At 44.6% G+C, this 15,303-nt stretch overlaps 1 protein-coding gene across 1 annotated transcript in view; it reads right to left on the bottom strand.

Annotated features, from left to right (window-relative positions):
- Window positions 1-696: 696 nt before the first annotated feature.
- The window catches only part of LOC101691990 (SH3 domain-binding glutamic acid-rich protein), a 45,825-nt gene continuing 31,218 nt past the window's right edge, over window positions 697-15,303 (bottom strand). Inside the window, exons 6-7 of the mRNA XM_004762183.3 lie at window positions 3,602-3,740; window positions 697-1,171 (exon numbers count right to left, since the gene is read on the bottom strand). Coding sequence (XP_004762240.3) covers window positions 3,636-3,740 — 105 coding nt within the window. The 3' untranslated portion in view covers window positions 697-1,171; window positions 3,602-3,635. The remainder of the gene's footprint in view (window positions 1,172-3,601; window positions 3,741-15,303) is intronic.

Here is a 15,303-nt window from a genome sequence, read left to right on the forward strand (position 1 = left end):
GCAGAGAAACGCTTCCAGCCTACCTGGTGCACACGTCGTCGTCGGAGCTGGACCAGCTCCTGGTGAACTCCAGCAGCAGGAGGCACAACGACAGAATCGAGCTCTGCAGGTCCCAGCCGGGGGCTGCAAATCAATGAGAAGGAACAGAAGCAACCACTCCTTCCGTGCAGAAACGTGCAAAGACAATGGGGTGCAAATCTACCTGTCCTCACCATCATCCCCACACGTGTGAATGGCAGACTTACATTTAAACAAGGTTTCAGAGAGAATGTGCACAGCTGTGGGGACGATACAAAATATGACGTAACAAGACAACCAGTGTCCTTTGAAAACACAGACCAAATAACCAGGACAACCAAAAATGCCCATTCTGGTGCAGACAGAAAGGTTGTGTTAAGAACCTAGACTTGGCATGACTCTTAATCTCACAAAACAAACTATGGTTACTGGGGGGAGGGGGTTTGGGAGAAGGGGGTGGGATTATGGACATTGGGGAGGGTATGTGCTTTGGTGAGTGCTGTGAAGTGTGTAAACCTGGTGATTCACAGACCTGTACCCCTGGGGATAAAAATATATGTTTATAAAAAATAAAAAATTAATTAAAAAAAAAAAAGAACCTAGACTTGGCAACAGGCAGACTGAGTTCAAGAAGAACCACATAGAGACTATAAATAAAGAAATTAATGTTCCACGGGACAAGAGATCTGCCATTAATCTTTATTTGTGTGATTGTTTTATGGAAAGCTCTTTATTTTCAAAGCTCTTTTCAGCTAATTCTGAGACAAGGGGCAGAAGAAACATACAAAGAAATACTTTTATTACACCACAAAGAGAAGTTCTAAATTTTGAAATTATTTTTCAAAATTGTTTTTTTTTTCTCCAGGGCATTAGTAAGAAGATCTATTCATGCAGAGCAAAAAAAATTTAAAAAATTTTTAAGCAAAGACCAAGGATGTCAGGCACATGAAAGTATGCACGCGTTGTCTTCGCATGGAATTTCACGTTGCTAAGATTAGGTAGACATATCCGTGTACATCCAACCACATCAGGTGGTAAAATCCTCAGTAAACCCAGTTGCACTGAGAGAGGTGGGCTAGCTTCACGCCAAAGCGTTTTGTTGAGTTTGGTTTGTGGGCAGACAGTTGAAATACTGCTTCGTAGCTTAGGTTTTCTGAAAGAAACGGAAAAATACCAGGGAGAAGACTTCAGGAGAGAAAGCCAGTGTTTCCCACGATCGTCACTATGTCTCATGCTTTAGGGGGAAGTGTTCCCTTGGACACTATAAACCATTACTCATCATTTGCTTTCAAATGCGAGGAAAGGAAAGGAAATTCTTTTCATGGAAAACCAGACCAGGTCGATATACCTTCTCTGTACTAACACATATCAAACACCGTAAGGAGACATTGACTCATGTCTCTGATTACAGTTTCCCACTGATATTTCAGAAGAATGCAGAGGACGAAGCCACGAGCTTAGTCCTGGGGAGGGAAGCCTTAATGGTCCACCCCTTAGCTGGAGGACAGTGTTGAGTAGCAGCCCTTGGAGAACTGTTTCATACTAGAGATCATTTCTCCGGGGCCTTAATTAAGCATCAATTTCAGACACAGGAAATGAGAGCTCCTTCATCGTTCCATTCATAGTTGTGCCTGGCTTCTCCACATTCTCCCTAAAGTCAAATCTCTTCCAATAAAAAGCTCCATGAGTGAAGAGATGGGTTCGTGTCGGACACTGAAGGGGGCCTGCCCAGTTGCATGCATGACCGCGTTGCCATGCTGGATTCGGAAGGATGCTGAGTCTCTCGGGAGTCGGAGGTAGGACTTGGGGGCGGCGTCCCAGCCCCTCCGTCAGCATCAGGCACTCTGACCTGACAACACACCGCTATGGACGGATTCCGAACAAGGGAATCCGTGAAACAGGCAAATGCTCTTGCGCGCCGCAGCTGTGGTTGCCCTTTTTTTTCTTTTTCTTCTTTGAATCAGCCTACAGAAAGCCATCTGGCTACAAGAGGGATAGTCTGAGCTGTGGCACTTCACATTTGGTACGTACTTTTAATTACCACAGTAAAATTGCATAATTTTAAAAGAACCTTGTAAGCACAGCGAATAGAAATGGATTTAAACAGTACTTACAAGTTTTCACTTTGGGGGGCTTTTTGGTATAAGAATAAATAGTCAGGATATTTCCCTTCCCCAGCATTCTTCAGATAGAATTTCTAAAAGTAAACTTGCTCATTTTCTTTCTTTCAAAAAATATTTTCTCAGCCCATTCATTAGAAGTAAGAGCAGTGACACCGGTAAGATTACCAACAGGCTTCTCAACGGTAACAACAGAAGAAAATGTTTAAATTTTCTTAAATAAAAGAAATGGGATTGTTTCCAAAATGACAACCACTAGGCCTTCAAGGGGAGGTCTGTGTGTCCAGAAAGAAACCACCTGGGAAATGTCAAATGCTGGGCCAGATTTGGTGTGAAATCTCCATGATCTGATAACCATGGGCTACTCTCACCAGCTCCGAGATTTCCTAAAAATATATGAATTTTTTTTAATTCGTCTTGATTTTATTGTCATAGATTTCTGTTGGTGAAATTTTTTTATATTAACTTTTTATGTATAAGCATAAGAACAGCAAGGGGGGAGATGCAGACTAATCGAATTGGTCTTTGGTTCACAGGGTGGCCCTGTCCCTGAGCTAATATTGACAAAGCACCGGGGATTTCTTTTTCCTCCTCCCGCTGAGGCTTTGCCCACCCTTCATGCCACAGGCTCCGAGACGCACTGCAGACCTTACTGAACACCTGCTCTGTGCTTCAGCCCCTCCCTCCTCCTCTCCTTCCGCAGCCCCCTGATGTCCGCAGCCCCCAGATCTGCCTCACGTGTTTCCGTGGAGACCAGGAGACCAAATAAATTTCTAGTAAGGAAACGGGAAGAACTGTTCTAACTTAAATTTTAAACCCTTCTAGCATCAGAGCACACTTTAGACCTCACTGCCCAGAGAATAAACTGCTGCCACAAATCTGGTCACAAGGTTAAATAATATTAATAAGAACATAACACTTGCCTCGGTATTTGCTAAGTGTCTGGAATAGCCAGATATTTCTGTAGCGTCACTGGTCTTGACTTGTTTTCACACAGACGGTCTTCTCTATGTAGCCCACGGTATCTGAGCATTTCTTCTAGGTCCTCAGTACCCACTATCATTAGAGAGTCTCATCATGTCATTAATATATTTACACAATTCCCACCAGACTGTTGAGAATTACCTGGCTATCCTACATCGTCGGAAGTTTTAAAATTACAAAGCAGCAAGCGTCCTGGTCGAAGACACCTAAAGTGATTTTCACGTGTTGCACGAGGTTTCCACGCGGGCCTTCTGGTGGATGTTTGATCAGGGAGCTTCCTCCCGCTCCCTCGCCAGCAGCAGCATTTCCCTTCCCACAACAGCCTGCGCTGTGATTGTCCCAGGCTGTCATTTTACGGCCGCCACCATGAACCCTGACTGTCACTCCCCTGTAGCTCGGTGAGTATCTGGGCCGGGACGCGTCCGTGTACTAGGAGGCCAGTAACAGCGCACTCTTCCACCCCAGGACGCCGTGCTTACCTGGAAAAGCTGAAGAAGTGAAGCATGAAGAGGCCTAAGAATCCTCTTCTTCCTCTCCGGCCTCTTCTCCTTCCTCAGCTTCCTCCGCTTCCTCTTCCTCTGCTTCCCCTTCTGCTCCGTCTCCCGTTACTTCTCCCGCCTTATTTAAACAAAAATTTCATTATTTGTGAGAAAGGTCACAGATAACTGAGGAAAGAAATGGAAACTCTCACACTAGAGATGAGGGCGTCCCACATCCCCGCCCAACACAGACACATCCATTACACACACAATATACACAACACACATCACACACAATACACAACACACCTCATACACACAACACACACAATATACATCTCACACACTATATACACAATACATCACACACAATACATACACACATCACACACACAACACACATCACACTCGCAACAAACACATGCACCGAACACATACATAGTATACACAGCATGCATCACACACACTAAACAACACATACACCTATCACACACACAACACACACATCACATACAACACACGTATCACATATATCACACACATAACACATGCAACATATCATACACACAACATACATCACACACAGTACACACACACACACACACACACACAGGCCCCACAATTTGGAATGGTGTTGCAGAGCACTACATTAATTCTAATGGGTATTCATGATTTCTCTTAAGCATGTAGTCTTTACTCATATTAACAGACTACTGTCATCAAATTACTTTAAAAATTTAGAAGTCTATTAGAAGAATAAAATACAAAAGGAATCTCAGCGAATAGAATTCTTTTTTTTTTTTTTTTTTTTTTTTTTTTTTTTTTATATTCATCACAAAGATGAAGCTTTTAAGTGTATAGCAGCTCCCTTCGGATATAGTTTGTTATCCCAGGATTTTTTCGAAGGCAGCCTTAAAAGTCATCAGCGAATAGAACCTATCACAAAAGATGAACATAAGGTGTCGGATATAGTTTGTTATAGGATTTTTTCAAGCCAAAGTCATCAGCAAACCTATGACACATAAGGTGAAATTACTTCCAAATTAATAGTACCTCCTATCTTTATATATAAAAATGGGATTTTTAAAAATGGAATCTTATCTAACAACAAATAAAATAATTATTGGAAAGATGTAATTTACAGATAATTTTAAAAATCATAGCATAGAATAGGCTATAAATAACCTTTAGGTCTAGGAAAAAAGATTAATTTGACAAAATGACATTAAAGCTAATGGAAGCAGATCGATACTTACCACCTTCCTGCCCCCAAAAACCATACACAAAATTCACGAATGAAAGTAGATTACAAAAGAGTATTCATCAAGACTTGTGTGTGTGTGTGTGTGTGTGTGTGTCACTAGTGGCTACCTCTGGTTAATGGGGCTGTAAACTATTTTTGTCTTCTTCTTTAATCTGCACTTTCTAAATTTTTATGAAGTCATGAACTATTTCTGGGGTGCCTGGATGGCTCAGTCAACTGAGCATGTGATTCTTGGTTTCAGCTCAATTCATGATCTCAGTGTCGTGAGATCAAGCCCCAAATATGACCGTGCTGGCTGTGGAGCCTGGTTAAGATTCTTTCCCTTTCCTTCTGTTCCTCCCTGCTCATCTAAAAATAAATAAATAATTTTTTTTTTAAAGATCATGAACTATTTATTTGTTTTAAAGGATTTTATTTACCTATATATTTTAGAGAGCAAGAGAGGGAGAGCAGGTGCACGCACACAAGCAGGGGGAGGGGGAAGGAGAAATACAAGCAGATTCTGTCCCAAGCACAGAGCCCTTTGCAGGGCTCAATCTCATGACCCTGAGATCATGACCTGAGCGGAAATCAAGAGTCTGATGGTCAACTGAATGAGCCACCCGGGCACCCTGATCATGAACTATTTCTAATTTTAAAAAGCAACAATAGATTTTTTTTAGGGGAATTTCTTTTGACCTTCCAGACCCTCTTTAATGTTGATGACCTTCATCCACAAAGGACTTGATGAGACACTGAGATAATACGTTTGGTGATTTTTGGTAAATTATTCTCCCTACCCTTGAGTTCTCATCTTGATTGAGCTCTTTGATTAGCATTTTCAAACAATTCATCAAAAAACATCCATTCACAATATTCCAAAAACTCTGGGTTACAGTGAGAGTCACTGAACATCAGTCACATGAGGAAAAATCTGAGAACGTCCCTTCGGACCTGCCCTCAGAATCCACTAACATTCTCTCAGCTGATTCCACTACACACAGACACGATTCCATCCCTGCGAGGGTTTAAATTTAAAACTCCTCAACGCCCAGGTATCAGGCCACAGACTCAACAAGCAAGAATCTCAGTCTGCCTCTTTTGGACACGTAGCACATCGGCAGCAATATAAAAATCACATGCCGCCCTTGCAGGGCTAAATTAATGAAATTATCATTAAATGCCTTATAATGAAGTCTCTCCCCCAGTGCCAATGAGGAAGCAAACCAAAATTTCTCAAACAAGAGAAAGATCCTTCCTGGAAGCTTTCACGATTAAGAATTCGAACATTTCGGGGCACCTGGGTGGCTCAGTGGGTTGAGCCGCTGCCTTCAGCTCGGGTCATGATCTCAGGGTCCTGGGATCGAGTCCCGCATCGGGCTCTCTGCTCAGCAGGGAGTCTGCTTCCCTCTCTCTCTCTCTGCCTGCCTCTCTGCCTACTTGTGATCTCTCTCTGTCAAATAAATAAATAAAATCTTAAAAAAAAAAAAAGAATTCGAACATTTCAACAAGCAGGAAAAGAATGGTAAAGAAGAGGGTTCATCTATAAAAAGGTTAAGCCGAGTTACAGACCTCCGTGGGTCTGGGGTCTCTTTCCCCCTTCTCATTTCCTGCAACCCATTTCAGTCACTGAAAGAAAATTAAGGTGCTGTTTGGTTTTTTTTTACTAAACACAAGTTCTTAATATAAAACAAACATTATTGTCTTTGAAATTAGATGGACCTTTTATGAGGAGTTTTTGAAATTGGCTTCCCCCTGCCAATACCTCAGGTTACCTGGAACTTATATTCTCATCCAGTGATTCTGAGTTGATGGGGCGTGAGAAACACCTGAAGAGCTTGCTAACCCATAGTTTGCTAGGCTGCACCTCAGAGGTTCTGATTCAAGAGATCTGGGGCCAGGCCTGAAAATGTGCATTTGCAGAGGTTCCCAGGTGAGGCTGCTGCTGCTCTGGGAACCCCACTTTGAGAACCTCCGCTGCGTTTCTATTCCCTCCCTTGAATCATGCTGATTGATGGCCAGAGCACAGTGAGCACTCACAAGCAGCAGGTTTGGCATTCATCTTCCAGGGAGGGTATGTTTCTTCCCACACTTGTGCATGTAAGTTAGAGTCATATTGTAATTACATCATTTAAATAAATATCATGGAAACCAATGAAATAGGAGCATGAAAGGCTTTTCTTTCTACATGAACTGAACAAAATGTTTTAGAAAGACCCAGTACTTATAAGTCACCTTAAAAATTCATCATCAAATGAGGTGCCCAAAAACTGGGACACCCAGGGAGGTCTCACGAGACCCAGACAGATTACACACCTGGCTTACTTTGTAAACATCTTTAAATTTCTGCTCTATTTTAAAGAAGCCAAAAGTAATTTTCTACACAGAAAAAGGAGTTATGTTTGTGTTAGAAAGACAAAGGGTGACTCTAATCATTGAACTCTGGTTTAAAGAAATAGTCTTTGTCCTGCATCAAAAACACTAACAGTAAGTATACGTGTGTATATTTCAAATTGGGGCGAAAATTCTAGGCTTCTATGTGTTTACAACTTAGCACTTGAAGTGACTTCTTCAACTGGTCAAACCACCTTCAGTTCCAAACACAGGATGTGAGGTCCTCCCTTGTACCTGGGAATGTTGGTTATTATTTAAGTATACAATCTACAAGCAAACTTATCAGCCAAACCAATAATAGGTTACATTACATTACAGAGGATAAATCTTACTTCTTTAAATGTGTCTTCAATACCCCCCAATGTCCATAATCCCACCCCCTTCTCCCAACCCCCCTCCCCCCAGCAACCCTCAAAAAAAAAAAAAAAAATGTGTCTTCAATAGCTTTAATACTATTTTTTAGTTGGGTTTTTGTTTTGTTTTATTTTGTTTTTCTTTTGTTGGTGTTGATTTAAGTAGGCCGCACGCCCAGCGTGGGGCTTGTACTTACAATCCTGAGATCAAGACCTGAGCTGAGATCAAGAGTCAGAGGCTTTCCTGACTGAGCCACCCAGGAGCCCCTCTAGTTTTTCTTTTATTGCTGTAATTGTGCTTTTAAATCTTATATCTTCAGTACTCTTAATTTCTGAATACTTATTTTGTATGATTCTTAATCTTCTGTCTCTGTGACACTTGATTCTCTTCTATTTAAGTTCTTCTTATTCTACCTTTATTCATAGAAGGCATTTCTTTTGCAAATTCTTTATCTTATTGAATGCATATGTTTCCTTTACATCCTTAATTTTAAGTCTTTTTATAATCCTTTTCCTTCTTGTCAGTGGGTGTTTTCTCTTGTGGGCGTAGGAGGGTGGCCAAGAAGAAGGCTGTGCCCCAACAGGAACTCAGAGGCTCTTGCTATGCAAGCTCTTGCCCCCTTCAATCCTGGCCTCCTAAAGGAAGACAGACTCTCAACCTCAGTTCTATCAGACCACTAAAGGCATGCTGGCCCAAGCCCTACAGGGCCTCACTCACCAGTCACGGGAGGCAGGCTCCTGGCGACTCTACGGCTCACAAGTGGATGAGAACCACTGCTCTAATAGAACCTCCAGGTTGCGGGAGGGCATGTTAGAAATTCTTCCCAAATTAGTCACGCTCTCCCTGGATAGATTCCCACTGGAGCCATGTTAAGGTTTCCTAATGTCGCGTATCTTCCAGACACTTCATGACGAGCTGTGTGTGTGAACTTCCATGATACACAGCTATCTTTGACTCGATATTACATGCTATCTTGACGTCCGGTACAATCTGGAAGGCCGGAAATGGCCAAAGATTAGGTCTCCTACCCAAGCAGCCTGCTTTACCAAGGACCCAGGCACCACCGTGCCTGCCTTTCCCCTGGAACTATACCAACAAGCCAATCACAGGGCACACTCAGCCCTCTTGATACCACGAAGCCTGCCTCCCACCCCTCCAACTGCTCCCACTGTCCCAAGGGCACCCCCGGGCCCCTGCAACTATGGTGATATCCTCATCCCTTGAGCTTAGAGAATATGTCATAAACTGCCGTGAATCTCATCTGCCCCGTCTCAGGGGCTGTGTGCTGGCCATCCCCATGACCATCGGAAGGCATCCTTCCCCTAACAGCGAGGTGCACAGGAGGCATTCGAAACAACACGGCTAAGCACCATGCAAGCTGCATTAACTGTGCACACTGGGCAGTAAGGTGGAGGGGAAGAATGGTAGCATGACCTGGTCCAGCCCCGCAGATTCCACAGGCAACACCTCCACCAGGGGGGCTCCAGCTAGGGGCACCATCACACCCTATTTCCCATCCACCTCTCTTTGATAAATTTACCTCGGACTTGCTATAGCTCCCTTCTCTGCAAGCTAAAGGAGGATTTTCGGGGATGTCGGATGCACCAGCTTCTTCGTGTCATGAAGAACAGGGAGAATGTGGCTACAGCCACAATTCTCTGACCTAAAAGATGATTTTATTAAGCACCACTGTTAAATATGCTACTGCACCTGTTGTCACCGTCTCTCCACTTCTTCCATAGGTCCACAAGTAGAAATTTTTAAAAATACATGAATTCACGTAGGTTTTAAGTTGAATCTAAAAACTAAACAAACAGAGGCACCTGGCTGGCTCAGTCGGTTGAACATCCAACTCTTAATTTCGGCTCAGGCCACGATCTCCGGGTCATGGGATCAAGTCCTGCGTCGCGCTCTGCATGCTGATCCTGAGTCTGTTTGAGATTCTCTCTCTCCCTCTGCCCTTCCCCTGACACACTCTCTTTCCCTCTCTCTCTATCTAAAATAAATAAAATCTTCACAAATGTATTTAAAAATTAAACTATGATACATTTCATCAAAATGAAAGACATTAATGCATTGATAAAATATATAAACAGCAAAGACATGATAACTAAGTGATGCCTACTTATTTTATGTGTTGTGCTTGAAGCCCTTAGAATGGAGATTATAGACATTTTTTCCCCACTCTTACTCCTGAGAAAACATAATTCATTAGTAATACTGCCTAATTATGTGTTTAATTCTGTCTATATCCAGAGAACACGGGAGATCTGTAGCTATTTAGGAAAAATCAGATCATACATGCAAGCAGTTAGAAAATTAAAACAAAATTATTTTTGTCTTTTTTGAATTTATGTCCCTGTAAATGTGCCTTTAGTTCAGTTTTGAATCAGTAAATAAAAGTTGTCAAAAACTTAATCCTCCATCAAAACAAAATAATAACATTTCTGAAACATTTAGTATTTAAATACTGATTTCTGGTTAAAGAAAGAAATGTGCAAAGTAGGAGAGGGTGAGGCCATCCCAACTTCAAACAGGTCTGCACTGTACCAGCCCACTGGAATTCCGGTTTGCCTGGATCAAAGTAGTAGGACCAGGCTATAGCTCCTACAAATGTAAGGAAACAAGAATTTTTCTAGCCCTTCCTAAAGTGGCCCTATGATAAGTGTCTGTGGGGCCAGTATATTAGAATTACTTTAATTATAAGTGGAGGGAGAAGTCCCTAAAAATTCTTCACGCCTTACAACTCGGGCAGTGAGCTTATGGAATCTTGCACTGGGGGAGTTGAAAGCAATCTCACATTCCCATAGCTTCTCACTCCAGTCCTCCTTTGGACAGACCAGGTCACCAAGGCCAGAGAGAGAGTTAAATAATTTGCCAAAGGTCAGAGAACAAGTAAGCAACACAATCAGGATTGACTTTGAGGCTCCTGGTCCCTGACTCAGTGCCCTTCCTACCCACCTACCATGCTATGTCTCAACATCAGGAACAGAAAAGGCAAAATCATGGAAGGCAGGTGACAAGGACCCACCACGTCCCCCGTTGCAGCCCCATGTTCTTGGCCAGCTCTGGAAGCATACTCTCAGATTTCTGAGGTTGGCAGGGAAAATACAGAACCTGAAAGGCTGCTTCAGCCGTCCAGGTCAAGTCAGCCCCACAGGTCTGCCCAGCACGGGGAATCTCCAAACTAATCCTTACACCGCTGGCAACACCCCAAGCTTCAGTGCTAAGATAATGCCCAAGAAAAGAGAGGCCCACTCTTGTTGGTTTCTCAGCAATGCGTTGAGTGTACCTCTCTAGGACTGCCAGTTCAGCCCGCGCTTGGGCCCTCCCTTCCATGACCCCCAGCTTCTCTCACGGGTCACAGCACCCTCGTCTTCCTTATCTCTGACCCGTTCTCTACACCATGGCGAGGGATATTGTCCCAGGACACAACACACCTTACCGTGCTTCCCTCATGTTGAAAAACTTCCATCTTTTCAAGAAACTTCCATCCATTATCCTCAGGATGGCTGGAAGACCCTCACAATTGGGCCCCTGCTTACCCCCCACCCTGCCATGTCCCTCACCACTCCTTATTTAAGCCGTATGGACCACGTGCTACTTTCTCACATTGGCCACCTTCTCTGACACTGCTTAAAACGACACCTTCAAGGAAGACGTTCCTGACCCATAAGACTGAGTTACGGGATCCCTTCATCTGTTCCCATGATCCTCATTTATCTGTCTCCCTGACTGGTCTGTGTACTCCTTTGGGCATGGCCTGTGTCTTTATTCATTTCTGGATCTCCAGGATCCAGCCCCTGTCTGGAACCAAGGTGTAAGCTCAATAAATGTGCTTAGTGACCAGATAAATGAACAAATACTCTGCTAACAACTGTTCAGACCTCTAAAAACATTAATTTCTCTTTTATCCACATGATATCAAATTAAAATGTGCAACAGAAAATTATCATCTATGTAGAATTTCACATTTTTCTAAATTCAATTATCTATATGAACTGTATTCAGCTGAACCAAATGCACTAACAAGACACACCCTGCTAAAAATGGGGTTATCCTTAGAGCAAGGCTGGAGGACGGGAGAGGGGTCCCACAGGAATCAGTGCAAGCCAGAGCTTTGACAGTTAGCCAGCAGCAATCACCATGGGACCAAGGACTCCCTACCAATATTTGAATTGACCTTAATTTCTTAAAAGAGACATTAAATGGGGAAAGTAATTGCCCAGAGTATTTATAAAATTACTTAGCCACCAAAAAAAAAGAATGCCTTGAAGAACCCAGGATGTGACCATCACCAGTTCTCCTAGAACATAAGCTCTGGGGGAGCAGAGATGCTGTCGTCTTCATTGCTCTGTCCCCAGTCCCCAGAATCCTGCCTGGCAGGCAGCAGCACAAGCTGTCAATAACATATTGAATGGATGCACTTATATTTGCTACTTCTGCCTCTAATCCCTCATAGGAGGAGGGGGATATATTATGGAAATAGAACTTAAGCTCCCATCCTTAGCTCACAGAATTATAAAACATCAGAATTGGCAGAACCTTAAAAGTCATCCATATTCAATGCCTGAGACGGACCTTTATGATTGGCAAATAATTATACCAGCAAAAATGTTTTGTTTTGTGAGATCATTATGATCACATGGTCAGTTGAGCTAACTCTTGCAAATCTCATTCAACTGACAAAGCCACAGCTTAAAATCATTTTACCTTGTTGCTCCTATAATAAAGATAGTCAGGGGAAGCCTCCACAAGTGGAAAGTCTTAGAACCTTTTCCGGCAGCTATCCTGGTTGGGAACTTGGCCAGCGAGCCAGGCCACAGAGGCGGCAAGCAGCCAGGATGAGGGACAGGTGTCAGCTGTGGTGAGTGTCAGGCAATGGCTGGTTAGGACAGGTGGCTGGTGTGGAAGGAAACTGAGGGCCAGCCCAGAGTGACCTGAGGAGGGCAAGTGGTCTCCGAGTGGCTGGAAATCTCAGGGACAAAGGCAGAGTTCTCTCCATCTCCCGGCACTGCAGGGATCTGGCCTGAGACTCAGCAGCTCCTCAAAGACCTAAACCTATCTCTGCCCCTCAAGAAATCAACTCTCCTCAGGACTGGTTTTGGAGGAAGCCGAGTGGGCTTTACAAGCCATAATCATGTAGTCAGGCAAGCCAAGGTCTTAAGAGATTTTGGAGAGGACCACTGAGTTGGCACGAAGCACAACTTAAAATAATCGTTACCTCAGTGGAAACCCAACGCAAAGGTGAACCAGCTACAACATGTCCAGGCTCCCATGAAGTTCTCACAAGGCCCCCAGTCCACAGCCCCCTCCTCAGAGTGCACCCTGCAGCTGAGGCGACCTTCCACTTCCTTCTCAGGCGCCACACACAGCTCGCCCCTCCTCCCTGGCTCCCCGTCCCTCCCAGGTCAGCAGGGAAGGCGGTCACAAAGTCCCCTCTCTATTGGGGTCTGGAGCAACAGAGGAGATCTTCTCAGGCGTGAAGGAACAGTCTTCCCAGTGTTCACCGTCCTGCCTCCCAAATGCCCCCAACCCCGCAGCACGTGGTAAGGCGCATCTTGGCGTCTGGCATTTAAGAGTCGGGACCCTTGGATTGGTGGTCAGGGGAGGTCCATTTCACTACAGGAGGTGATGGCTTCTGTCTCCATTTTTGATTTGTTTTTTAAACCAAGAGTGATATTCTTAGATAAATATTTCTCACCATTAAAATGGCATCAGAGGGGCACCTGGGCAGCTCGGGCAGTGAAGCATCCTGGAGTCCTGGATCATGTGGTGGTCCCTGCTCAGTGGGGGGTCTGCTCCTTCCTCTCCCTCTGCTCCTCCCCCAGCTCAAGCTTTCGCTCTTTCTGTGTCTCTCTCTCAAATGAATAAATAAAATCTTTTAAAAATAAATAAATAAAATAAGATGAAATAAGATAAAAAAGGCATCAAGTGTGTCCCGAGTGAGCATGTGCAGCAGTTGAGAGGAACAAGCCCACGCCTCAGATGCTTACTCAGCTGGCTATCCCTCGGTTTACTGCTGCCGGATGCCGCAGGCAGTTGCTACCATTGTACACTTGAAAACTGTTCTCAACACACAAAGGAAAGTTCTGCAGGGATGGTGCACACTGAGTCAGCTCTCTAGTCCATTCCACAGAGAGGCAGCGCATCACATTCTGGTGTCCACACTGCCCCGTGTCTATCAGGGACATCAGCCCTGGACGTCACCACAGGCAGGCTACATAGGACGCTGAACAATGTCCCTGTACATCTGTAATTATTTCAGAATGAAAGGTTAAAATATGTTTGGACTCTTTGTCATCAATAGTGTGGCCGAATGCAGGGATGAATGATGTTTTGTTCTCCTTAGCACACAACGCTGGGGACAGGGAACAGAGTTACTACCCCTCCCACATTCCAAGAAGAGACCCACAGATTGGTGGTGGATCTGGGCTCCCGGGGAAGAAAGCAGAGGCCTTGCTTTCTAAGACCCTAGGCCAGCTAGGAGAGGCGATGAATCTCGACAGTCCCTATAAAGGGGGCTTGGAGCTTGGGTTTGGAGTTGTCTTGACAGAAGCAGCCAGAGTGGAGACACAGGGGCAGAAGGGGAAACACTGAACCCCGGGGCAGCAGATGTGCTCCGTCAGAGGCAGAGGGCCTGACCCAGCTGAGGGGCCAGTGCCACCAGCCCCTCACTCTGATGGAAGGTCCCGCCAGCATGAGGTGGAGGGCTGAAGCCGATATCATACTGTTAGACAAACAGAAGAAGCTGACATTCTTGCTACATGATTTAGGACCCAAAGGAGGCCCACGGGTCCTGGAACCCTTCTATTGCCCACGGAGGGAGCAGAGGGAGCCCTGCTGTTCAAATACAACCAGCCAGAAGGAGCAAAACATTAAGACTCCATGAAATCTCTGTCAGGTGGTTTTCAACAGACCAGAGCCTTATCTAAAAAAGCTCTGGCTTTTGGGATTGATCTGGGCTGTAAGATCTGGAAGAATCTAAGGCTTTGAAAATCAGTGTTTTGGGGGATTGTTGGACGACTGCCTTGGGCTGTCATGATCCTGGAAGAAGTCATCGGGCTACCATGGGGAGTCTGCTTCTCCCTCTGACCTTCTCCTCGCTCATGTTCTCTCTCACTGTCTCTCTCTCAAATAAATAAATAAAATATTTAAAAAAAAAAAAAGAAAATCAGTGTTTAAAGAGGTAAGACCTGGGGCGCCTGGGTGGCTCAGTGGGTTAAAGCCTCTGCCTTCAGCTCAGGTCATGATCCCAGAGTCCTAGGATCGAGCCCCACATTGGGCTGCCTGCCCCTCAGGGAGCCTGCTTCCTCCTCTCTCTCTCTCTGTCTGCCTCTCTGCCTGCTTGTGGTCTCTGTCTGTCAAAGAAGTAAATAAAACCTTTACAAAAATAAATAAATAAATAAATAAAGAGGTAAGACCTAGCGATCTAGTTAGCTTCTCCGTTGGTTACAAATTAGCCGATCTAAGCCCAAGTGCACCGTGGGTCAAAAGGTGTGCCGACAAGTAGCCCGGGTGGCCGTCCCATCTTAACCTGAAAAACAGACCCAAGTTGTGCCTGGGCGGCTCCGTTGGCTGAGCATCTGACTCTTGATTCCAGCTCAGATCATGATCTCAGGGTCAGGAGATGAGACCTACGTCGGGCTCCAGGCCCAGCAGGGGGTCTGCGATTTCCTGCCCTCTGCCCCTCCCCCACACGCTCGCTCTC

Source organism: Mustela putorius, unplaced genomic scaffold (genome assembly GCF_011764305.1).
Source record: "Mustela putorius furo isolate JIRA1106 unplaced genomic scaffold, ASM1176430v1.1 tig00000765_pilon_pilon_pilon, whole genome shotgun sequence".
Lineage (NCBI taxonomy): Eukaryota > Metazoa > Chordata > Mammalia > Carnivora > Mustelidae > Mustela > Mustela putorius.